Source organism: Peromyscus leucopus, chromosome 20 (assembly GCF_004664715.2).
Source record: "Peromyscus leucopus breed LL Stock chromosome 20, UCI_PerLeu_2.1, whole genome shotgun sequence".
NCBI lineage: Eukaryota > Metazoa > Chordata > Mammalia > Rodentia > Cricetidae > Peromyscus > Peromyscus leucopus.
Genome location: NC_051080.1, coordinates 36,643,342 through 36,668,994, shown reverse-complemented (window position 1 = coordinate 36,668,994; position 25,653 = coordinate 36,643,342). Strand labels below are relative to the sequence as shown.

The 25,653-nt window shown below is 50.4% G+C and overlaps 1 protein-coding gene and 1 pseudogene across 2 annotated transcripts; one reads left to right on the top strand and one right to left on the bottom strand.

Annotated features, from left to right (window-relative positions):
- Window positions 1-210: 210 nt before the first annotated feature.
- LOC114694359 lies at window positions 211-1,900 on the bottom strand (annotated as a pseudogene).
- Window positions 1,901-10,408: 8,508 nt separating this feature from the next.
- Window positions 10,409-25,308, top strand: Dnal4 (dynein axonemal light chain 4). Of its 2 annotated transcripts, none has more exons than XM_028871165.2 (4): window positions 10,409-10,516; window positions 20,912-21,119; window positions 22,613-22,696; window positions 24,274-25,308. In XM_028871165.2, exons 2-4 carry the CDS (start codon window positions 21,051-21,053, stop codon window positions 24,436-24,438), a joined length of 318 nt encoding a protein of 105 aa, XP_028726998.1. In that variant the 5' UTR covers window positions 10,409-10,516; window positions 20,912-21,050; the 3' UTR covers window positions 24,439-25,308. The 2 variants fall into 2 exon arrangements, with proteins under 2 accessions (XP_028726998.1, XP_037053566.1); XM_037197671.1 differs by lacking the exon at window positions 10,409-10,516 and adding an exon at window positions 10,572-10,662 and having other exon boundaries at window positions 24,274-24,608.
- The last annotated feature ends 345 nt before the right edge of the window (window positions 25,309-25,653 follow it).

Genomic DNA, 25,653 nt, shown 5'->3' with positions numbered 1-25,653 from the left:
CTTTAGCCGCTTGCCAGCTAGCTCTTTCATCTTAAATCAACCCGTTTCTATACATCTATAAGTTGCCACATGGCCATGGAGTTACCTGTCTGCTGACATCTTGTTGCTCCTTCAAGGCGGGCTCACATCTCTCTTCCGCCTCTGCCTTTCCTCTTCCTGTCTCTCTCCTTGGAATTCCTGCCTGGCTATAACCTGACTCGCCATAGGCCAAAGCAGCTTTCTTTATTAACAAATAGTAGCAGCATATATTCACAGTGTACAGAAAGACATCCCACAGCACTTAACACACATTAACTGGATGCTAGTGACTGATAGACACCGAGTGCTTCCTCTGTGCTGGGTACTCCCTGCTTTCAGAACTTGGCGTATACTTAGCTTATTCAACCCAGGAAGGGAAGTAACATGAGAGAACTGAGATGCAGGAAGAGGCTTTGCCGGATCACAGGCCTGGGAAATGATAGCACCAGGATGTTTATGTAGCCTAATTCCAGAAGGAACAAGCCCTCTAGTCAGTCTCTGTCACTGGAATTAGCCCCTGAGATAATCCACTTACAAAGAGAAAAGGGTTCATTTTGCCTCACGGAAGTTCTAGTCCATGGCTGGGCTCCACTGTCCCATGGAGTCCAGGGTGACATATGATGGCAGGAGTGTGTGAGGAAAAAAACCACTCACCTCATGGCCAGGAAGGAAGAGGACAGGCCCCACAATTCCCTTTAAGGATATGTCACCAATGACCTAAGGGCCCCACCAATCAAAAGTTCCACAGTCTCCACTAGGAGCTCGGCTAGGGCCATGCAACCCTACACAGACTTGACAAAGATCACCACCTGGTTAAACTCTAGGAGGTCAAGAAGGTCGAAGAGCTTCTGGTTCTTCTCACTGTCCTTGAGCTTGACATAGTACTGCAGTAGCCCATGTAGTGTATGCTTGGTCTCGTCGTCATCCACAAACACCTCCATGGGATCCTGCATGAACTTCCTGTGGATGGACCGGATCTCCTTGCTCAGGGTGGCACTGAACATCATGTGTTGCTTCTCACAGGTGTCACTTGAAAGATCTCTTGCATGTCCCAGAGTATGTCCAGCTGTCCCAGCATCTAGCACATTCATCTAGCACAAAGTGCTTCATGTTCCTCAGGTTGAGGCTCCTGCTCCGTATGAGTGCCAGGATCCGGTCTGATATCCCCACCACAACATGGGGACGGTTCTTCTTCAACACATTTTCATTCTTTTTAATGGAGAGACCCCCAAAGAACATAGATACTTTGATGCTGGGCATGTGCTTAGAGAAGCGCTCATACTCCTTGCTGATCTGAAAGTCCAGCTCCCTTGTGTGGTACATGACCAGTATTGATACCTGGCCATTGATGGGCTCGATCTGCTGCAGGGTGGCCAGCACAAACAGCTGTCTTGCCCATCCCAGACTTGGCCTGGCACAGGACACCCGTACCCAGAATGGCCTGGGGAATAAACTCATGCTGGACCTCTGAAAGGTGCTCAAAGCCACAGTCAACTATGGCTCTCAGGAGCTCCAGCTTCAACAGAAAATCCTGGAAACCAGAACTGTGAATGGAGACACAAGATCCTTTGACATCTTTCTTTGGGGGAGCTGGAGTGCTCTCCTGGGGTGTTCGGGGCTCTTCATCTTCATCATAATCCAAAAGCTCATTTTCCACATCCTGTTCTGCCATGGTACTGTGTCGCCTGGTTCACTTCTGAGAGCTTCTAAGAGAGTTGCCCATCTGGTTGTAGGTCATGTCTCTGGACATGAGCTGCAACGCTTCCTGCCTGGAGTCCAACTTGGGTCTTGCTCACTGGGCTTATCACTTACCACATTGGGCGCCAGATGTTGCTTGAATTTCTAAAGGTCTTATAATAAAAAACCCAGAGCCAGATATTGGGGTAAACGCTGAAAGATCAGAGAGACAAAGGAACAAACCATTAGAGAAACTTCTCACCTCACCAACTCCATGAATCCTCTGACTGAAAGCCTCTGAATCCACAGCAGAAACAGCTCCAGCCAAAAAAGCCTCCAGATGAAAAGAGAGTCAGTTCCTGTCTCCTCACGCCTTATATCTTCCTCCGCCCAGCCACATTACTTCCTTCCTAGGGCTGGGATTAAAGGCGTATGATTCTCTGCCTGGCTCTGTTTCTCTCCTAGACTGAGTCAATCTCATTCCAGGGTGCCTTTGAACTCACAGAGACCCAGACAGATCTCTGCCTCCTGATTAAAGGTGTGTGCCACCACTGCCTGGCCTCTATGTTTAATATAGTGGCTTGTTCTGTCCTCTGATCTTCAGGCAAATTTTATTAGGGTACATGATACATCATCACAGCTCTATTTTTTTAAATCTTATTTTTATTTTTTATTTATGTATATTGGGGGTGTAGAGAGATGTAGAGGGATATGTGCATGCTCATTACGCCCTGGAGTTAAAGTTCCAGGCAGCTGTGAGCCACCCTGTGGGTGCTGGGAACTGAATTTGGGTCCTCTGAGAGAGCAGCCATCTTCCAGGCAGTACCTTTCTATGTTTTTGCTTGTTTGTTTTTTGTTTTTTCGAGACAGGGTTTCTCTGTGTATTATAGCCCTGGCTGTCTTGGAACTCACTTTGTAGACCAGGCTTGCTTCAAACTGGAAGAGATTCACCTGTCTCTGTCTCCTGAGTACTGGGATTAAAGGCATGCCCCGCCGCCGCCGCCGCCGCCGCCGCCGCCACCACCACCACCACCACCCTGCGTGCTATTTTGTACAACTGATTGGGAAAAGGAAAGGAAACAGCCTCCTGAGACCCAAAAGCAACACAGCCCTAGGGACACCTTGATTTTAACCCAGTGAGACTCACCTCAGATCACCTCCAGAGCCAGCGATGATAAATTTGTGCTCTCAAGTCACTGAACTTGTCATAATCTGTTATGGAAGCAGTAGAAAAGTAGTTAACATACTAACTCATAATACATTTGAACAAAAAGCCAGTCTATAAACATTCCAGAAAATCATAGTGAGAATGAAAGTAGAGATTTGTAACAAAAGTGGAGTAATTACAAATACTTGCAAATGATTCAACACACCTTTTTATTTTTGAGTCAGGGTCTTACTTTGTAGCCACTTCTGCCTACCTCTGCCTCCTAAGTGCTGGAATTAAAGGCGTGCACCTTGCAGTAGCTCCCTTTCTGCACGTACTCTGACTGCTCAAGGTTCAGTCAGTTATTTACTGTCTGGGACCCCTCACCAACTTAGAGCTGCGAGCATGGGTCAGTGTGAACATGCAAGGCCAGTCAGCCCCCATGGTAGCTTAAGAACAAAGCCTGGGACTTGTCCAGGCCTGCCCAAAAATGATAACTGTAACCCCCAACCAGTAAATTCAAAGGTTACACACCCTCATCCAATCATATGATGCTAAGGCTTGTACCACCCTGCTTGTGGTTTTTCCTTTAAAAACCCCTCACCCTGAAAGCTCAGGGCCATCCTCCTCCACCTGCTGGGTTGAGTGTTGGACACAGACCAAGCCCGCCCAGGCTTGCTTGTTATCAATAAACCCCTGTGTGTTTTGCATCGGATATTGGCTCTGTGGTGGTCTTGCTTCGGCGTCTTGCAAGGCGGCCACAATACAACCATCTGTAATTCCAGTTCCAGGGGATCTGACTTCTGGAGTTCATAGGCACCAGACACAGGCATGGTACAGTAACATATGTGTAAGCAAATCACCCATACACATAAAAATCAACTAATTAATTAAAATAAATAAATCATTTTTGAAAGATGAAAATAAAATGGAAAACAAGAATATTATTGATAGACTCAATAAATTCCATGATAAGTATTTTGAATCCCTGGTATTAGGTTTCTCCGCCAACGCAGTAAGACAAATCTAGCCCAATTAAAAGGTAAAGGACCAGTCTTGATCTGAGCAAAGCACTCCCAGGTGATCTGGGGGAAGGAAGGAGGAGAAATCCCATGGCAGGTCTATAAGCCTGAACTTAAATAATACCCTGTAGGCTCGGTCTTGAGCAGCTCCAGGGGAGGAGCTGCTGCTTGGCCAGCTTTCTGAAGAGCAGGATTTGGGGGAGGGAGCTGAGGCGAAGCTTCCAATGAACACTCCACAAATGGTTCTTTTTGTTTGTTTGTTTGTTTTTTTCAAGACAGGGTTACTCTGTGTAGTTTTGGTGCCTGTCCTGGATCTCACTCTGTAGCCCAGGCTGGGCTCAAACTCACAGAGATTCGCCTGTCTCTGACTCCCAAATGCTGGGATTAAAGGTGTGCGACACCGCTGCCCAGCTTCATAATTGGTTCTTTCTGAAGCAAGGTGTCAGGGCCAGGCAGGTTGGCACACGACAGTCATTTTAGTACTTGGGAAGCCGAACAAGAGAAGCAACAGTTAGAGGTTAGCTTGGCTTATATAACAAGACTTTACAAAAAAAAAAAAAAGAGAGAGAGAGAGAGAGACTCAGAATGGCTAATTTCAGTGAAGAGGGTATGAGGACATAGATGGGACTCCTTGGAAAGATGGTCAAAGTTGATTTAAAACCAGCTCTGCTCCAGAAGAGGGGACAGGAGAGGAGACCTGGTTCTTTGTTTTTTCTCCTTCATAGCTAAGCACACACATGTGTGATTTCCTCCTTAATCCAGTGCCAGGCCTAAGAACTGAGACATTGCCCTACCATCTGGCCCTCGGGGCCAAGCATGAAGGGCCCTCAAAGCACCTGCTCCCTGTTAGGACCTTGGCCTGGAGCTCACGGAAGGAGAGAAAAATCTAGCCATGGACACATAGGAGGTGTCAGTCACAGGACCTTGTACAGAGTGAGGTGGGAACTCAAGGGACTTGTGTTTGCCTAGGATCCTGATCCCAGGAGAGAATAAAAAGAGCTGAAGGAGAACACAGGAGTCTGGGTGCAAGTCAGGGAGGAGCAGCCTGAAGAGTTGGGTTCTCTCTGCTAGGAGCAGAAGGCAGGAGGAAGGTGAGCCCTGACTGCCCACTGGGGACAGTCACTTGATCCCATGGGGCACTGTGGGGTGGGAAGGAGCTGCTACACCGAGATGAAACTTGAGTTTGGGAAGGACTACACTGACTGGAATGGAGAATTAGAGACGAGCAAGAGAAGGTGGCAGCCTGGGAAGGAAGTAGCTACTACAGCAATGGCTCCAACTGTGTTGCTGTGCAGGGATGGGGTCATGTGAGGAGACAGGACTCAGGAGCAGCGGACTAGTCACGGGCTGTAGGTAGGTTATGGTTGAGAATGCATAAAGGTTGACACCTTGGTGTTGGGGGTGTTTGATCACACTGGGAACCCCAAGTTTGCATTTGCGTTAATTAAACAAAATTAACCTTGGGTCAAGAGGCTGCATTAACAAATAGTTGACAGAAAGTAATCATAGAGCATCAGAGGGCATCCTGGAGAGCTAGAGAGACACAGGAAGTAGTAGGGTGGGGTTTGGAGTGGCACAGCTTTTTCTGGTGTGTGTGGCTAAGAGGAAGGACAGGTCTTTCAGAGACGCCAACAAGGATGGAAAGTTAGCTAATTGTATCCCAGCCTCTCTGAGCTAGCAGGTTTTCACCCCAGCCTTTGAATCTCAAGTCTTATTCGTAAATAGAATGATAGAGATTTAGTTCAAGCTACCTTTAGCTGCAGAAGCAGGGTGGATTGTTGCTGGAGAATTTCTCTGCAGCTCCTGCCAAGTCCCGCCAGTCCCAGAGCCCACTTATAAAATAAACACACAGACGCTTATATTATTTAAACTGTTTGGCCTAATGGCTCAGGCTTCTAGCTATCTAGTTCTTATATCTTAAATTAATCCATTTCTATAAATCTACACCTTGCCACATGGCTTGTGGTTTATCGGCATCTTCACATGCTGCTTGTCATGGCAGTGGCTGGCAGTGTCTCCTTCCACCTTCCTGTTCTCCCAATTCTCCTCTCTCTTAGACCTGCCTATACTTCCTGCCTGGCCACTGGCCAATCAGTGTTTTATTTATTCACCAATCAGAGCAACAGATTTGACATACAGACCATCCCACAGCAGCAGATGCCTGTGGGAACAGAATTCCCACCAGGCTGCAGCCAGAGTGGCCAGGTCATTGCTAGAGAAGCAGGCTGGTAACTACACAGATGCAGTGTCTGGCTGAAATATCAGTAGATTAAGGCACAGCCACTATGTCAAAGTTAAAACAACACCTTGGTGTCTGATGGAGGCTAAGTGGTGAGGGCAGCCATTTACTATCTCTGCCTGGGGGACCAGCCTCCAGGAACACAGGGCTCAAAGGGAAATCCACAGAGTCAGTGTGTCCTAGACTTTTTTTTTTATCTGAGGGGATTAGGGAAAGACACTCACAATCTTTCTTGATGATTTCCCTCTTTATTCTCTATTCTTTTACAGTATAATTTTTCTCTACAGCTTATATACCCCTACAAAGTTTTTCAAGCAATATAGGAATTACAGTGTAGTTACATTCTATTTTTCAAGTGAATGATTATAATGAATACATGCAAAAACATGTTTTTCATCTCCCTTACATGATTAAAACAAAGTCACCCCAATAACCCATATATATTTACATCTAAGTAACTTGTTATAGAATATGGGCAAGCAGAGGGTAATTTTTTCTCTCAGCCAATTCTTTTGTTGGCAGGCTGCATATTGTGGCTACAAAGAAAGGATCAACCACTTTATTATTTATCTTGAAAGGTAATCTTTTTTTTTCTTTAATTTTAAAAATGTGTAGTCCAGGCTGGCCTCGAACTCAAGATCCTCCTGCCTCTGCCTCCTTCAGCAAATCCTACCGGTGTGTGCCACCACAACCGGCGAAAGGTAATCTTATAAGGAATCTTAAAGGAATCACAAACCTAAGCTTTTATGCATAAAAACAGTCAGTTCTCCTTTAAATCTTTGAGGTGCATATGCACTCATCAATAGTTTCTTATATCAGGAGACTGAGGCAGAAATGGATACAAGGAACCAACATCACCTTGGTTCATCAACCAACCTTAGCCAGGAAAGTATGTCGGCTAGTAACAACTGGCTGCCTTGTATTTTTGACCTCGGCTATGTGTCCTTGTGAACTTTAGATTGTTTCCTGGGTTTTTTTTTTTCATATCAAAGCTAGACAGTACAAATATTATAAAAACATTTGCTCTAACCTGAAGTTATTTTAAGACTTTGTTTCAACCATGATGCACACTGAAACCTGTCACTGCATCCTTCAACATTAAGATTAGAGGAATTTGAGCCAGCCTGGCTCCTGGGACTCAACTGTTTTTCTTAATCATTAACTTGAACTGCGATCTATGCAGCTCCTTAGGTGAAACTCATAGGCCCTCTCTGTGTAGCATTTCCTTGTATTTATTTTTATTCATCAAAACTCGGTATAAACTAATATTATTATTAGTTTATCAATTAGACAATACAGCTTCGGAAGGTATCATCTTCATAATATCACAGGTAAAAATGCCCAGTAGAATAGGATGTTTCTATGAGATAAACACACATTACAGGCAGTGGGGATCTCCCCACACCCATTTACCCCATGCCAGATACCAGAGAAAGACAGCAGCAGCAAACATGTGAAGGCATAGCAGAAACAAAAGACATTCTGGGGGTCTGTGGTCTCGGGGGCCTTACCTTTCCGAGATTCACCCATCAGGGATTCGCCTCCTGGTGAACTGACACCTCTAACTTCGATTGCCACCTGCTGCTCCTCTGATACAGCCACCAGCCACCAGCACTTTACCCAAATGGGAAATATGGGGAGAGCTGGCTAGAGAATCCACTCAGTTTGAGACATGTTACTTTGAAAAGCTTATGGCCATCCTGGTAGAGGCAGCCAGGATTCTGCTGGAGATCTGGGCCAGGTGCACAGGAGAGGTCTGGGAAGTAAAAGATAAGAGCAATCAGGATCTGGAGGGATGAGGATGAAGGGAACTGTGGGCGTGGCTAAGAGCCCCAGGGACAGTTCTAAAGGAGCACTTCTCAACAAGGCTCACATTGGGAGCACTGCTTCCTGGAAGACAGGACATTTCCAGGGTACACACCTCCCACCTACAACTCCAGGAAGTATTGGAACTCTACTTGACGAGGAAGCAAGCAGTTAGAGATCACTGATGTACCATTGTTCTTGTCAGTGTGACAAAAAAATACCTAGCAGAAGCAATTTAAGGAAGGAGGTGTAGCCCAGCATGGTGGTGCATGTCTTTAATCCCAGCACTCAAGGCAGGCATATCTCTGAGTTTGAGGCCAGCCTGGTCTACAGAGTAAATTCCAGGACATCAGGGCCACACAGAGAAACCCTGTCTCAAAAATTAATTGATTGAATGATTAATTAATTAATAAAAAGAAAGAAAAAGAGGTGTTTCTTCTGGTTCATAATCTGGAAGTGTAGTCCATTATGACAGGGAAAGCATGAAGACCAGGACATGGCTCCTTTCCATCTTGATGGCTCCAGGAGCAGGAAGGACTGGAAGCAGGGCAGGGCTATAACCCTCAAGCCTGCTCCCCAGCTGCCTGCCAGCTAGGTCTGATGTCCCAAAGATTCTATAGCCTGTCCAAACAGCACCACCAGCTAGAGATCAAGCGCAGAAAACATAAGCCCCTGGGTGACATTTTACATCCAAACCACCTGTCAGAAAAAAACACATTCAGGTTAAGGAGCAAAGCAAGAGCCCAAGATGGGAGGCCAAATGAATTAGAGATCTGGGGAACACCAGAGAGGGAGGTGCCCTGTTAGCCTGTGACTCTCACTGTTCGTGTGCACAAGGCAGCCTGTGAAAACCCCACACTCCTGCTTCTCCCCATTCGGTTGCAGGAGACCCTGGAGTCTGCATTGCAAAGAGCGCTATAGGAACCACCTCTGCGATGGAGAATTGTGGGAAGACTCTTGTGGTTGGTGCTGCCAGCAGGAGAGATGAGTCCCTGTGAAATAAAGAATGTCTATCTGTTTCTGCTTCTCAGAAGGTCACTGGTAACCAAGAGAGAGGAAATTTCAGTGGCATTGTGGGAGGGGAAGCCAGATTGCGGTGGGCAGAAGAATGAATGGGAGGTGAGAAAGGGAGATGGCAAACATGGACCCCTTTTGGGAGACGTTTGTATGAGAGACAGAAGTGAGAGCATCATCCCCCTCAAAGGCTGCCCTTCGTCTCCAGATTAAGGAAATCTGGAGGCTGAGTAAGACTTTCCACAGACCCTCAGAACTTTTCAGGAAGACAAGCTGGGGGCTGGCACAAGTGGCAGAATTCACACTGCCGAGTCTCAAACCCAGCGCCGTGTGTCTGCACTCAGTCCACACGCTCAGGCTAGGGTTAGTCCCCTGTCCCAGATCAGAACTTATCGCTTCCAAGAAGCTCTCCAGCAACGACTGTGCTCCGTTCTCACCTCATACCAGGAGGCATTCGTGTTTCAAACCCCTCCACCTACTACCCTACTTCCTCCTGTGTCTTCTCTCCTACCTACACCACCTGCGCCCTGCACCCAGGCTCCTGGAGCCGCCGACTACTCCCCAGGCAACTTACTGTCTCACTCTCCTTAGCCTTCTGGTCATCTTGGGCTCCACCCCCTTAGGTGCCACATCTAGAAGGGACAGGACTCTGCCCAGCCTCTGCTATAGAAGTGTGTGGAATAATAGATTCTATACCCATTTCTTTTCGTGGCTCTTTTCCTGCTGGACTGTGGCTTCTCTGGAATCACTAGCATCTAGCCAGGGCTGAGCCTCCTGTAGATGCCAGGAAACCGGCTAGTGGAACTTCACTAATGAGTACATGTTAAGCACAGAGTAAGTGTTTAAATTATGGGGTATCCCAGTGACCCTTTGATCCATCCTTCTTCCTCTTCACCTTCCCCTCACCCAGCTGCACTAACGCTCTTTGGTCATTTCATCCCAGGAAGAATCAGAAGCAGGTTTTTCACAGCTGCATCTGATGGTACCGGTGTCTCCCAGCCTCAAGGGCAAGGTGACTCTGGAAGGTGTGTGCAAGGAAAAGAGGACTCGGGTTCCTTCTCCGGGGCTATTCCTTGATTCTCTCCTTCCGTCTCTCAAGTTCTACACATCGGTTCAGACAGGATTACGGATGTTGCTACTTGAAACTACTATGTTGAGAATCAATGAGACAGTTCCTTTACAGCATTACATAAATTACATCAGGTTCTTGAGGTCCTTGTAAAACAGAAGATCAGCGTCACGACACCAACAAACTGCATTTGTCATTTCCAATGACGAAAACTCACAGAGCAATACGAAGTTTGTTTCTCTCCAGAGACAACTACAGCTTGCCAGTGGATGCTCTGGCACACTTAAGACGACTATAAGCGAAGCCCCGCCTCCCCGGCCTCTAAGCCACGCCCCTCGCGTGAGCGCCGGCCTCCTAGGAACTAATTGGCACTTCGCTACACCAATAATAAGTGAAATTGCTGTCAACGTCCGGTGAGGGGACGGGACTTCCGGGCTGGTTGCTAAGACACTCTTGTTCGCTCCTTGACAACCCTGGCGGGGGTGCGCTGGCAGCGGCCTAGGCTCTGGCCCCCGCGGGAGCAGGTGAGGCCGCAGGGCAGCGTGGCGGGGTGGGCTGGCCCGGAGGGAGGGCGGGAGGACGCGCAGGGCGGACGAGGCCTGGCCCCGCGGGAGGCCCCACCTTCATCCCCAGTCTGCGGTTCCCGGCCCAGGACCTCCCCTCGTCCCAGGTAGAGGACCGCGCAGCTCGACCGTGACATTGTGCCTCCCGACTCCCACGGTGCAGGCCGCCCCTCCTCACCCACCCCGGCCCCTTCCTAGCACCGTGCCCTCGCATCCTCCCTGTTCTGACTCCCGCAGCGCCCTGTCCCCCGCGCCACCCCGCTGCTGGCTGGTGGTCACGAACGCCTCGTCCCAGACCACTTTGGTTTGGAAATTTGGCGACGTCCTGGGACTCTTGGGCTGACTATTGCCCGTTGTGGGGGCACTCAGTTTCCCCATCTATAAAGGCGAAATTGGATTGAACGGTCGCACAGGCCTTTTGTACTCGGACGTCCTGGGATGTTGTTCTTGGACTCAACTGTCAGTTTCCCGGAGGATGTGTTCTCTCTCTTCCCTAGTTTTATGTACTGCAAAGAACTTGGCAAACCCAAGTTGCATCCCCACTTGTAAGAATCCTGGCAAGTTACCTGAGATCTCTCTGGCCACCAGTCTGCATCTGTAAAGCCAGTATTCCGAAGCCCATCTCCGTTGGCAATTGAAGTACAAAGGGCCCAGTCCAGTGTAGATTCAGTACTTGCTAGCTTTCTTTTTTCTGTGTATATATAGGTTCCTGTGTGTACAGGTTCATGTGGAGACCAGAGGTCAACATTGTGCCTTAATCACTCTCCATCTTATATGTTTTCTTTCTTTCTTTCTTTCTTTCTTTCTTTCTTTCTTTCTTTCTTTCTTTCTTCTTTCTTTCTTTCTTTCGTTCTTTCTTTCTTTCTTTCTTTCTCCCTCCCTCCCTCCCTCCCTCCCTCCCTCCCTCTCTTTCTCTCTCTCTCTCTCTCTCTCTCTCTCTCTCTCTCTCTCTCTCTCTTCTTTCCGTTTGTTTGTTTTTGAGACAGCGTTTCTCTGTGTAACAGCTCTGGCTGCCCTGGATCTCGCTTTGTAGACCAGGCCAGCCTCGAACTCACAGAGATCTGCCTGCCTCTGCCTCCCCAGTGCTGGGATTAAAGCTGTGTGCCACCACTGCCCATCTCTCTCCACCTTATTTTTTGAGACAGTGTCTGTCTTGATTCTAGGAGCTCGCTATTGGGCTAGATGGCCAGTGATCTCCAATGATCCTTCCAGCTGCCTCTCCAATGCATGGCTGCCACACCCAGCTTTTACACAGATACTGGGAAGAGAACTCAGCCCTTCACATAGCAAGCACTTTATAAAGTGACCCATTTCTCCAACTCCCTAATTTCCTTTCTTTGTCTCTTTCCCTCCTGGGAGGAACCCAGAGATTTCCTGTGGAACCCACTTAGTATCCACTTTCTGCAGATGAACCTCACATCTGCTCTCTGGCTTTGATCTTTTCCCTGTTCTTTGTGGTTAGGCATTACGGGCAGGGCATGAGAAGACTGGAAGAGGTTGATACGGTGATGTGAGCTGGGCTCATCGCTTCCCTTTCCAACCATCCACAATTCCGTCATCTTGTACTCCTGACCAGATGTCTCCATTCCCATTTTGCCAGCTGCTAAAATCAAGCTGGCCTCCTTCTCCACCTGCCCATCTGTTCTACCTGCCTTTCTCCATAGTCTGCCAGGCCCATTCCACTGAGGACTGAGTTATCAGACTGTCTTGATTCTGTCTCCATGGGGATATCGCATCCTTTCCATTCCTGAGGCCGCCATCCTGGCCCAGGCCGTTAATGCCTGTCATGCGGGTTATTGCTGTGACTTTCTAACTGCTGTCCCTGTCAACCCAAGTCACCAACCACTGTGCTACCAGCCCCCAAGAGGCTAGGCACCGTGGTGCTTGCTTGCAATCCTAGTACTTAGGAGCAGTATCACGTTTATCCTCAGTTGCCAGCCTGTGGTGTGTGAAAACCTATCTCAAAAAACAAAATCCACACTTTTTATGCCTGGGTTTTAGGTCCCCTACACTTGCACAACCCAACTCCAGCCCTTTTTGCCCTTCTCAACTGTGTTCGGTCACCGGTCCCAGGAATCCGTGAGCTTTCTCTCACCACCACCGCATTGCCCCTCTGTCTGGACAGTCTGCTCCAGTGCCCGCGTGGCCAGATGCTCACTCACGAGTGCGGACTCCTTCCCGTGCTGCCCTTCTCGCTGAGCTGCTCTTGACCCCCCCCCCCCCCCACTCCCGGTCTCTTCCTTCTCTGCCATGCCTTTCTGCCATGGATCATAACTCCTGGGTCTGTTTTCACAAATGCTGGGAGCCCCCCCATGGCAGTGCCGCTTCTGGCTTGGTTAGAGTGGCATCATCGAAAGCAGAGTCTTGAAGTCATGTGTACTGGGGTTGGGGTTTGGCCCTCCATTTCTCAGCGGGATGGAAAGTCACTTTGCTTTGCTCGGGCCATGTGCTCATCAGTGGGGGGGGGGGGAAGAGTGTCAGTTTTTTGGAGGGTGGTGAATTTTTGAGAGCCTGTGTGTAGAATTCCTCTCCTGATCTCTGGCTGAAGATCAGTATTAAGTAATATATGTTTAAGAAACTTTGTGTGTATACATGTTCATGTTTAGGAGTGCCTGTTTGTACATAAATATGGAGCCCAGAGATGGATGACGGGTATTTTTCTCAATCATGCCCCACTTTTTTTTTTCTTTTTTTTTTTTTTAAAGACAAGATCTCTCTTTAAACCTATAGCTCACTTATTGGCTATACTGGCTGGCCAACAAGCCCCGGGATTCTCCTGTCCCTGCCTGTCCAGCACCAGGATTACAGGCATAGAGCATAGCATCCAGCCACCTCTGGGTATGTGCACTTATGTGTGAGGGAAAGAGGGGGTGTAAGCATGCACATGCACCCCCCAGCGTGCATGTGGAGGTCAAAGGGCCACTTTGGGGCGCTGTCTCTCTCTTTCCACATGGGTTCTGGGGACTGAACTCGGGTGACCAGGCTTGCAGAGCAAGCACTTTTACCCATGGAGCCTTCTCTGCAGCTCTGCACCCCGCTTTTTCTGTGGGTGCTGGGGGTCTGATCTCAAGTCTTCATGCTTGTGCAACAAACCATGCTGAGCCATCCCAGCTCCAGTGTTTAGTGAGTATTATTGGATGGCTGTGAATGGACCTCGCCCCTCCCAGGAGACAATTGAAATATAATTTCATTACATTTTGGATATCCTTTGGACTTCCGCCATGTGCCTGACACTGGACTGCTCATTCTGGAACAGTAAAAGAGACTGACGTCCCTGAGCTCCAGGGTGTCAGGATTCACGACACGTGGTGAAGTCATGATCACTTTAAGGTGTGATTGCTGATTAGCAATTGTCAGTGGTTTCCTAGGAAATAGATCAGTGCTGCGTGCAGTTGAGCCTGTGATTTGTCACTTTTAATTCCTCACGTTCAGATCCGTTCGGAGTGTGGAAGAAGTGGGGCAGGAGGCTGCATAACCATGCTGCAGGCAGCTGCTCTCACGCTGAGCCCGTGGCTGCCGCGCTTATGACTTTTTCTTACTTGTCTCTTCACGGAAATGTTTGGGATCTCATCCAAATTTGGGTATGTCCGTGGGGGTGTACTGAGTGAGTCATTGTCATTTAGCACGCGGTGTTGGACAAAGCAAATGTTGATCGCCTAGCTTAGCGAGTCAACAGATGTCTCTTCTAATTCTACCTCCCCCTCCCCTTCCTTCTCTTCTCTTCCTCCTCCCTCTCCATGACCAAAGCATAAAGAAGTTTTCACTGGGCCTCAGTGTAATTGAGAAAAAGTAAAGACCTTTTCGGACCAAACGAGACCGCTTGTGTGTGTGTAGAAAGGTTCCTTTCTTTTTAGGGACTCAGTGATCCCCTCCTTACTGTCAACTTGCCTCCTCTTCACGCAGGTGATGGCCTCCCTCCCTCCCTCCCTCCTTCCTTTATTTTTCCTTAAAAGAATACTTTACCAGGCGGTGGTGGCGCACGCCTTTAATCCCAGCACTCGGGAGGCAGAGCCAGGCGGATCTCTGTGAGTTCGAGGCCAGCCTGGGCTACCAAGTGAGATCCAGGAAAGGTGCAAAGCTACACAGAGAAACCCTGTCTCAAAAAAAAACCAAAAAACCAGCCGGGCGGTGGTGGCGCACGCCTTTAATCCCAGCACTCGGGAGGCAGAGGCAGGCGGATCTCTGTGAGTTCGAGGCCAGCCTGGTCTCCAAAGCGAGTTCCAGGAAAGGCGCAAAGCTATACAGAGAAACCCTGTCTCGAAAAACCAAAAAAAAAAAACCAAACAACAACAACAACAACAAAAAGAATACTTCTTTTTTGGGGGGTGGGGGGAGCTGAGGACTGAACCCAGAGCCTTGTGCTTGCTAGGCAAGCGCTCTACCACTGAGCTAAATCCCCAACCCCGAATGTTTCTTGTTCTTATTTCTGTTTCTTATTCAGGGTCTAATGCCACCCAGTGGTGGTGTCGGTGGCAGCACACACCTTTAATCCCAGGAGGCAGAGGCAGGGGGATCTCTGTGAGTTTACGGCCTGCCTGGTCTATAGAGTGAGTTCCAGGACAGCCAGGGCTACAGAGAAACCCTGTCTTGGAAAAACCAAGGGGGTGGAGAGCGGGGATAGACAGGGTCTCACTCTGTTGCCTTGTTTGGCCTGAAACCCAATTGTGTAGGCCAGGCTGGCTTCTGAGTGCTGGCATTACAGGCATGGGCCACTGCACCCAACGAGATGGTGGATTTCTGATGCCCCCTAGTAAAACTGGAGGACAGCCACCCTGGGTTTGCACTTCACTCTGGCCTGACCTGGGTACCCCAGGCCTTTGGGGAACAGGTCATCACCTGACCTCACTGCTAGTGTCCCTGGATCCTTCTCCTCCTACCTTGTTCTCTTTGTTGTCATTTGTTTGCTAGAGGCAGAGGGTAGACATGTCAGAAAAAGCAGTGATATGATGACCAAGGTGCACAGTGCATGGCCCTGGTGTGGCTCTGGGGGGGTCTTACAGAATAGAGCTATGTAGATATCTGTTGCTCAAGCATAATCTTGGTTGCCAACGATTTAAAGCATGTGTTGCTTTAATGTGTCAGATTTTCTCATACTATCGATGCTCAAATAAATGATCTGCGTAAAGAGATCAACAAAATCTCAGGTGACTTTGAATGCCATCTTGGTTAAGATGATTTCCCCCTTTCCTTGGTCCTCTGTTAGCTATTCTTAAAATTCTCTTATGCTTGCTATAATAGACTAGCCATGAAGGCAGTGCATTCAACCTTGGCTTCTAGTACAGACACAATTTTCTCCTTAAAACCTAAAAAGGAAGAGATGTGGGAGGCACAGAGGTCTTTGTGCTCACAGATAAGCACAAGGGGAACCTAGAATTTTAAACACACAGAGTTGCTCCTTCAAAGGAAGGGATGTATAGCCTAGTCTCCCACCCAGAAGGCTGGGAACAGATGTGGCTAATAGACTGGGGACCTTTGTGTTATCTGCGTGGCTGAGACCACACTGGCTCTCTCCAAGACCCTTATCATGAGCTTGTCAATCTGTAGAACCCATCTTTATGGAAGATGTCACATGTACTTTACAAAGAGTTTTGATGTAGTCATATCTTTTTTTACTTATTTACTTTTATTTTATGTGCGTTGGTGTTCTGCCTGCATGTATGTCTGTGTGAAGGTGTCAGATCCCCTGGAACTAGAGTTACAGACAGTTGTGAGCTGTCATGTGGTTGCTGGGAATTGAACCCTGGAAGAACAGTCAGTGCTCTTAACCACTGAGCCATCTCTCCAGCCCCGATATAGTCATATCTTAAGCTTTATTGTGCACATAGGATTGAGTTAATTATCACCAGAAAATTTTTCTCCAAACTATGCTGTTGTTAAATATACCTAAAATAAACTACTCCAGGTCGGACTCTAGAAGTGTGAACCAACACCGCTACTGAGTCATATTGAACCAAACTGCTTTCTTATCTCCCAAAGATCATTACTCTGCTGGCTGTGGTGGTCGCAAAGCCCCCTGAGTGGGTAGAGGCAGGAGGCAGGCACAGATAGGTGGTTGAGCTGGAAGATGCCAATATTGATGTGATTTTTTCCAAAGGAAAAAAGCATGATCAAGTCAGGAGGTTGGATCTGGGCCCAGATCCTGGCTCTGCAAACGCTGGCTGTGCACTCTCAGGCCAGCTACCAAACCTCTCTGGGCACTGGGTGCCTGGTTCTCCCCTCCCCTAGGGCCCTCCGAAGAGTTGGAAGCCCATTTCCTGGGAGCTCTAGTGTTGAAATGAAGCATCGAATCCGAAGGTGAAGGTAGGTTGTAGCCATGCCACCGCCACCACTGGTTCAGCCCAGATTTCCACTCTCTTCCTTCAGTGCTAAGCCCAGGCTGGCCCGGAGTGGGAATGGGGGAGTGATAGTGTGAGGCCCAAATGCTTAAATACGTGGTTGGCGCCTATGAAGAGAGATGGCAAAGTTCCTCTTCCTGACACTCCAGAAGCAGGTGCCGCCGATTCTTACTGTGAGGTAGAGCTCGCTCAGCCCACATCCAGATTCAAGGCTTAGGGGCAGGAGTACTTGTCAGGACCAGAGGAGATGTGAGTTCAGACCCACCTGCAGAGCCAGTCTTTGGAGACACCATGGCATGCTCCAAAAGGGTCCTTCAGTCTCTTGCTTATGTAGTGGGTTATCAGCCTAAGGGCCAAGAATGTTCCAGGTGTTAATAAGCATATAGCTTCACAAGCACATGAACACACATACAGGTCATGCATGTATGTGTGCTTGTGCACACACACACAAACACACACATATGCATGTGCACACTCAGTTGGTAGATGCTTTTGGCTTTACTTCCCAGAGGCCAAATATTTTCTCCAAACCTTCTGCACACTCTAACTCTCTTAAAGATTCTCCTCAAATACTTCAGAAGCAAAATAACAAATGGTGACTTAAAGTCAGTGTCACAAAGAGCAAGGACCCTCCAGACAGGCACACTGGCCTTGATAAGGCAATGGGGCAGCCCTGTGTGTGCCTCTTAGATGAGACTATGCAAAGCACTGACGGAGTCCTGAGGGAAGAGCAAGGTCACGCTGCCTTCACGTACCACTGAGGGCCAGATGGCATCGGGGTGAACTTTGGTACCCTGACTGTGGTACACTTGCATTATTAAAAAGTGTGGTTCCGTCTGATGGAGCCTCTCAGGCACGTGCTCATTCACATGGGAGATTGATAAGGTTATTAAAGCCCCAGTTGTGCTATTTTAGGTAGCATCCATTCAGCAGGGTGTGTTAATCAAATGACCAGAGCTGCACCAGAATGATACAGGAGCATAAAACCGTCTTCCCTTTCTGTGTGGAAGCCCGCCATCTGTAACGATTCCTCTTCTCTGTAAGTCTCACCTGTTTTGGATTGCCAGGAGTATATGCAGTGATTAGGAAAGCTGTTGTGTTCATGAATCATGGTCCATGACATATTTGGTTGAATAATGTTGGCTGAGGCTGGCTGGAGGGATGATGCTCCTAGAGAGCAGAGCATCGAGAACCACAGGGCACTGGGGATTCTCACCTCTCAGACACTTGTGTGAGCTTCCCAAGAATAGGAAAGCCATCTCCAAGAGGAAGGCCAGGCCTGGCTGTGGCCCCTTGTTCATGGCTCCAAAGCCAATGAAGTAGGCAAAACTCCATTCTCTTATGGAACCGGCATCTGGACCTCAGTGTTTCATTTCTTTGTTGACTTATATATCCATTTTGCAGCTTTAGGGCTCGAACTTGAGGCCTTGCACCTGCTAAGCAAGTGCTTTGTCTCTTAGCCACACCTGCAGCCCCTAGACATAAATGTTCCGACTTGGCATCCTCCGCTCCACACTGCTGCTCCCTGGGACTGTCCTCGGGACTTCCCTACTTGGTTCCTGAAGAGTGGACTCTGGTAGCACCTGGGAAGTCCTGTGACCTCCCACAGATTCTGTTTTGAGGCTAATACAGATAGGATTGCCTTGAGGTTGGTGTACACCACGGGTTCTGTGCTCCTGCCTGGCAGCCTTTCCTAGCTCTGAGGATAAATCAACTTGAGTTGAAACCCTTAAGTGGAAGATGCTGGAGCAGCTGCTCCCACACTTGAAGTTGTTCCCACTTGGGATTCTCAGAGGTAAACAAAGTGGAAAGCCCTGGCACCCCCTACCATACCGCCCTGATGAAGGTGGCTGAGGAGGCAATAACATGGTGTTACTAAAGCTAGGAGCGTAGGATGGGTTGGGAGACAGGCTTTAACACCAGTGAGCAGAGATGAATGGCCCTTTGAATTTTGTGGAACAAGAAACCTGACCACAAAGTGCAGTGAGATTGTGCTTGGTAAACAGCCAGCGCATATGTAGAGACAAACAAAACCTGCTAAAACCCAAGTTGTACAAATGCCCAGAGTTAGAAGATAAGTGGAGCCATCTGTCCCCTGGGAGATCAGAAAACACCGTGTCGTGGAATGATGGAGTCTGTGCCAAGCTTTGAGCCTTACTTGAGGATGCCCACCAATGGTGTGGCACCGAGGGTGGCTGCAACATCAGAGGGTGTGAATTAAGAGCATAGTGCAGCCTGGAAAGAGTACCCAGAAAGCTCAGTGCTCAGGCAAGCCAGATCGCAGACACCTCGGACCACAGGCGCTGGGAGGGGAGGTGGAGCACTCCCATCACTGGCAGAGGTCATCTGAGGCACACTCGTGGTCAGGTGTGCAACAAGGACCCGTGTGTGTGTGTGTGTGTGTGTGTGTGTGTGTGTGTGTGTGTGTGCCTGAAGTGAGGGGGTGACGCTGGGGCAATGCTGGGGCCAACAGCTCTCCTCACTCCTGGGCTGAGTGATCTCAAGCCAGAGGTGGCAGCTCTCCTGCCTCCACTCCCAGGCTCCAGCTTCTGCAGCCGTCACCGTGGAGTTCTGCATAAAGACGGAGTCCTGGGAACCAGGGCTAGTGCATGGCTGGTGGGCGGCAGCTAATCCACATCACCCCCTCTTACTGCCTGTTAGCCAGGCCCAGTGGTCTGTGCCTTTATTCCCAGCTATTTGCAGACTGAAGCAGGGGGATCATTTGAGTCCAGAAGTTCCAAACCAGCCTGAAAAAAACCACTGTCTCAAAATATATGTCTGTCTCGAAATACACATACCTCTTGGTTACTATGCTGACCGTCTTGGAGTTCAGTCGCTATGCAGTGAAAGTATTATAGACTTAAGAAATGTGGCTAAGCCGGGCAGTGGTGGCACACACCTTTAATCCCAGCACTCAGGAGGCAGGGGCAAGCCAGTCTCTTTGAGTTCAAGGGCAGCCTACTCTACAAAGTGAGTTCCAGGATAGCCAAAGCTGTTACACAGAGAAGCCCTATCTTGAAAAACAAAAAGCAAAAAACAAACAAACAAAAGCAATAACAACAACAAAAAATGCTGCCCTGATATGTGGCTTCATTTGTCTGTGTAAATTTCTAGAAAGGTTCGTCATCACAGTGATTATATCCATCATGTTAGTTCCTCTGAGAGAGGAAGCCCTTTGATTTCTTGCTAGGGTACATGAAACTGGGATGAAGAAGCATCCTGACCTCTACAGGGCTGGTGGTCATTTAGGCTGCAGTCCATCTGTTTGTGAAAAGCTCTGCCCAGATCTGCTGTGCATTTAAAAGTCTAGAAAGCCTGTCTCAAAAGAAAAAAAAAAGGCCTAGACCTACTATACCCTCACTGAGTGCCCTGTGAGCCAGAGGAAGGGGAGACAGCCACTGATCAAGTGATGCCCACATTCTGGGCACTGTGTGCTGCTCCACATGCCTAGTCTCATTGAGTCCCCTGCCATGGGTATGGCCTCAGTCACTGATGAGAACTCCTGTGCCCCGGGCTGTGCTGCTCGTTATTGACTGAACTGGTCCCAGCACCCGGGCCTTCCATCTCCTAGACCAGCTAGTGGCTCTGGGAGGGTAGCTTTGCAGGGACCATCAAGGCACCCTGTGCGCCAAGAAAGCCACCACACAACACTGTTGCTATTCTGCAGGGCAGGATCCTGCAGAAGGGACCCTGGTAACAAATTGTCAGTGGTCACCTGCGTGTGTGGCTTCCTCAGTACCAGACAGACTGTCATCGGCACTCAGAAACTATCCTTGCTAATTGGTAGCTCTGGACTCCATCCTTGGCACGGTCCACAGTCAGTATCTGTCTTGACAATGACAGTGTGTTCTTGCAGCGTCTCGGGTTGACTCACCCTCCGTCTGCAGACTTGCTGGCCATTTGGGAAAGGAGGCAGAGGCGTTGAGATGGGGAGGTGTCAGATTGTCACTGAGACATTTCTAATTTGTGATGTGTGGTTTTGAAGCCAACTCTTCCCTCCTGCTTTTCCTGTTCTTTGCAGCACCCCTCAGGGAAAGACATTTTCTGCTCCCGCCAAGTTGGCAAGGCCTGCTTCCCGAGCCTCCTGGGCACTGTGACTGCTGGGCCCAGCGCCTCCTGAAAGTCCCACTCTCTCCTCCTGAGGTCACGCTGGGAGGATCATGGGAGAGACAGAAGGGAAGAAAGAGGAGGCTGACTATAAGCGACTGCAGACCTTCCCCTTGGTCAGGGTAAGCCTGGGGAGGGAGGAGAGTGGCCAGCAGGCCCCACAGCCTGCAGGTGGGCGGGGCTTGCGGTGAGAGGAAAGGGCCGCGCTGGCTCCAACCCAAACATCTAACAGTCCCAGTGACTCATTCCTTCATCCATTCCTTCATTCACCAAGTTATGTTCAGGCCGCCCGCTCTATGCCAAGCGTGGTCTAGGCACTGTGGAGATAGATGGTGGCAAACAAGGCAGGTGATGCTCTGTCCATGCAGAGGACAGTGGCAGGCAATCCGCGCTGTACAGAAGAGCTGAGCTGGTGCAGAGGCCAACTCCTGGAGGAAGTCAGATCAGTGACCCGCATCAAGTTAGGTGGCAGACCTTGAAAGAACCTGAGGGAGCCTGTGCCCCTCAAAGGAGCAGCAGGCACTGGAGGCTGAGTGGGGCAAGTGTGGCATCATCAACATGGCTGGCTGGAGCCCTTGAGGACTGGCAGATGGGAGGGGTCAGAGTGATGGTGAGGTTAGTCTGTGCAGACCTGGCCAGCAGCCACGTGAGGAACACAGTGAGGGATGTGGGTTCTGTCTGGAAGTCCAAGGAGCAGTGAGGGACACAAGTTGTAGGTGACATTGTCTTGAGTCGTTAGAAAAGCCAGCAGTGATGGCGCACGCCTTTAATCCCAGCACTCGGGAGGCAGAGGCAGGCGGATCTCTGTTTGTTCCAGGCCAGACAGGGCTACAGAGTGAGTTCCAGGACAGGACCAAAACTATACAGAGAAACCCTGTCTCAGAAAAAAAAAAAAAAAAAAAGGAAAGAAAGAAAAAGAGAAGCATTCTTGCTGTAGTTAGAAGAGTAGACCCAGGAGAGCGCTAAGAGTGTCGTTGCCTGGCAGTGGTCAAGCCCTGGAGTGGAGGGGTGAGGTTGGCCCTGGCCAAGCTATTCACTGGGTGGGATCTGGATGCCAGGGGAAGACAGTCACAGACGGGCCAGAGTTAAGGAAAAGTCCTTGTTCCCAAGAAAGTGAAATTGTAATCAGAGCAGGTTTGAGGGGAAACGGGGAGATATTTGAGACAGCCGAGTGAGGTTCACCTGGGCAGTGGGACATGGAAGTCTAGAGCCCAAGGATGGCATGAAGACATGGAACCCGCCCCTGTGGAAGACACGGCTGTGTGTGAGGACTTGGCTGCAGAGGATGAAGACAGGCCCTGGCCTCCATCCGGGAGGAGGAACCTGGCAAACTGCCCGAGAAAGGAGCCAAGGAGCAGGAGGGAGCGGGGCTCCCGGGAATGGTCCTTGGTGGGAACATGGACCCTTGCAGAGGGGCCTGGGCCCAGAACATGTAGCCATCACCATCACACGCTCCACCCCAGCCATAGCCCAGTCAGGGAGAAGTCACTGGCCCGGGACTGGGCCAGGGAAGCCACCTAGTGTCCGTGCCTTAAGCTGAAGACCGAGAGGCTGGCCAGGAGGGCTAGGTCGCGGGCTAAGCCTCTGTCTGTTTGTCACCCTGCCCTGTCTCTAGCACTCGGACATGCCAGAGGAGATGCGAGTGGAGACCATGGAGCTTTGTGTCACAGCCTGTGAGAAATTCTCCAACAACAACGAGGTATTACCATCAGTGCAGGCGGCCCTCGTGTCTCTGTGACCCTGTGTGTGATAGTAAGGTGCCTCCAAAGCCCCGTCGCCAGCTCCAGAGGCCTGCCAGACACAGCTAGAGCCTTGCTTGGGGGTGGTCACTGTTCTGAAGGCCAGTGACAGATGAGGTCGGCTCTAGCCAGGGTACCAGGGCCACACCCAGCCCAGAGGGAGGGAAGCCAGCAGGGTCTCCATACCACCTCTGCCCCCAATCTCTTCGAGTGGATTATTGGCTAGGGCATCTTTCTGGGCTCCATCTCAGCTATGAGCAGAGGCCTGCCAGGCATTCCTCCATGAATTCATCCATCCATTCAGAAAGGGTGGAGTCCCAGCTCGGCCACAGGTATCAGCCCAGCAGTGCCATTCATGGGGCTGTGCTGAAAGAGGGTGGGAGTGTGGCCACATCCCATCTGCATCCCTCCCTCACTGTGTTCTCAAACAAGCCATTTCTCAGCTCCGAACCCAGAGCCCTAGTCTGGGGACTGGGGGTGGTGGTGCCTCTTTCCTGAGCCGCTGAGATAATGGGGACACGGGCTCAGTGTCCCTAAACCTCTTCATGCTGAGGGAAGCTTTGGAAAGAGCCGACGTGGGAAGTGGAATGCCATTGCTGTGACTGGGGTCTTTCTGGAACCTGCCACACTTGCTGGTGACAGGCGGCCCTCAGGGCCCCCCGCAGGACCCATGTTGTGCCCTCGCACTGAGCAACCCCACTCCGTTATTTCCTTGGGTCCCGTTTTCCTGGTCCCCAGCTGAGGATGTTGGTGCTGCTCTGGAACCCAGAGTGATAGAACCACCCTTCAGCCCAGGCGCCCTCAAACCTCCGTCTCTCCTGCTGTCACCAGGTCCTTCCTGATGAGGTGAGGGGCAGGTGCTGTTCCCATAGCCCTGCAGGAGGCGCTGTGCGGAGCAGAGCCCCGCAGGAGGCGCTGTGTGGAGCCTAGTCCTGCAGGAGGCGCTGTGCGGAGCCTAGTCCTGCAGGAGGCGCTGTGCAGAGCCTAGCCCTGCAGGAGGCGCTGTGCAGAGCCTAGCCCTGCAGGAGGCGCTGTGCAGAGCCTAGTCCTGCAGGAGGCGCTGTGCAGAGCCTAGCCCTGCAGGAGGCGCTGTGCAGAGCCTAGCCCTGCAGGAGGCGCTGTGCAGAGCCTAGCCCTGCAGGAGGCGCTGTGCAGAGCCTAGCCCTGCAGGAGGCGCTGTGCGGAGCAGAGCCCTGCAGGAGGCGCTGTGCAGAGCCTAGCCCTGCAGGAGGCGCTGTGCGGAGCAGAGCCCTGCAGGAGGCGCTGTGCCGAGCAGAGCCCTGCAGGAGGCGCTGTGCGGAGCAGAGCCCTGCAGGAGGCGCTGTGCGGAGCAGAGCCCTGCAGGAGGCGCTGTGCGGAGCCGAGCCCTGCAGGAGGCGCTGTGCAGGGCCCTCTGTGATGATCTTGCAGGCCGACTGAAGGCAGGCTCAGGCAGCAGCCATTTTCTGCCTAGAGTTCAGTGCCCAGCTTCTCCTTCCCCGAGTGGGAACTGGATTGTACCTGTCACTGCCCCTGATTGGCACCTTCTCCCTTCCAGAGTGCCGCAAAGATGATCAAAGAGACAATGGACAAGAAGTTCGGCTCTTCCTGGCATGTGGTGATCGGCGAGGGCTTTGGGTTCGAGATCACCCATGAAGTGAAGAACCTCCTCTACCTGTACTTCGGGGGAACCCTGGCTGTGTGTGTGTGGAAGTGCTCCTGACACCACCCAGCAGCTCTCCCGCTTCTCCTCTGGGCTGGGGGGCGGCCCTAGGCAGAGCCTGGCTCTTGTGTGGGGAGTTCCGTCTTTTCCTTTGTCCTTGTGTACCGGTTTCCTGAGCCACACCCAGTGTGTGAGTTAGTAACATCGCCTCTCCCAGGCTCTCCACTGTCTCCCTCTGAGTCCTGAGCTGTGTATACGTGAGGGGTGGGATGGTGTGACAGGTGAAGGGGTGAGTGAGGTCATGGGATTTTTCTCCTTGGAATGGACTGGTCCCACCTTTCATCCCAAAGCCCTTCTGCCCCCAGGACTGCTGGGAAATATCTGCTGCCCTTGTCATTAGTGACTGTGGCAGCAACCTAAGAAAGGGCCTCGCCTCTCATGAGACACAGAACATTTCTCTCCTTGTCATTGGGGTAGGGGTCCCCTCTCCCCTTCCCCAGCCTAACCCAGGGCTGAACAGACAACCATCTTACTGGACCAGCAGTGGCTTTGGCATGAGGATCACAGTCTTCCTGTCCCCTTCTCCCAGCCCGGGCCACCAAACCTTTCATACCATCTCCATCAGATCAGCTGCATGGCTGAGAGCTAGGGCCATGGTGTAGAGCAAGTTCTCAAGACGTTGCTGAACCCCGGTGAGACGCCTGGGCCAGGAGTGCGCTTACCGTGAGGCCCCGTTAGCAGGGAAACCTGGTCTGCCAGGGACTTCATCAGGGACCGCATGCTATTTGTACTTCTTACCTTGCTGGCTTTTCTAGATTCTTTTTGAGTGTGGGGAGAAGGGTTTTAGTAGAAGGGTGAATCATATTTTACACAGCGGTCTTATTTATATAAACGTCTTGGTTTTTACAATTAAAATGACTAAAAACTAAACTTAGTCTATGGTGTATTGAAGTTTCCCAGAACAAGGGCTCTGTTCTGCCCGACTTGGCCTGCGTGTCGACTTGTAGCAGATTTCCATCAGATCCACTGCACAGTGAAGGCACTGACCAGTGCTCCTGGAGACCAGTGCTCCTGGAGACCAGTGCTCCTGGAGACCAGTGCTCCTGGAGAGGCCTGAGTGTGCCTGAGCGCGGGTGCACATGCATAGGCCTAGAGAAGCGTCACCCGGGGCATCTGGGCAGATGTGAGGAGCAGGAACTAGCCCTCCTGAAGTGCGTGGGAGAGCTTGCTGCCAGAGAGATGGGCAGCCCCGTGCGTGGGACTGGCAGGGGTGAC

What these genes read in the sequence shown, in the direction of transcription:
- Dnal4 (XM_028871165.2), top strand. Translation starts at nt 21,051, where the DNA reads ATGGGAGAGACAGAAGGGAAGAAAGAGGAGGCTGACTATAAGCGACTG. An exon ending in AGACCTTCCCCTTGGTCAGG is followed by an intron (nt 21,120 to 22,612) that starts GTAAGCCTGGGG and finishes CCCTGTCTCTAG; the next exon opens with CACTCGGACATGCCAGAGGA. An exon ending in AATTCTCCAACAACAACGAG is followed by an intron (nt 22,697 to 24,273) that starts GTATTACCATCA and finishes TCTCCCTTCCAG; the next exon opens with AGTGCCGCAAAGATGATCAA.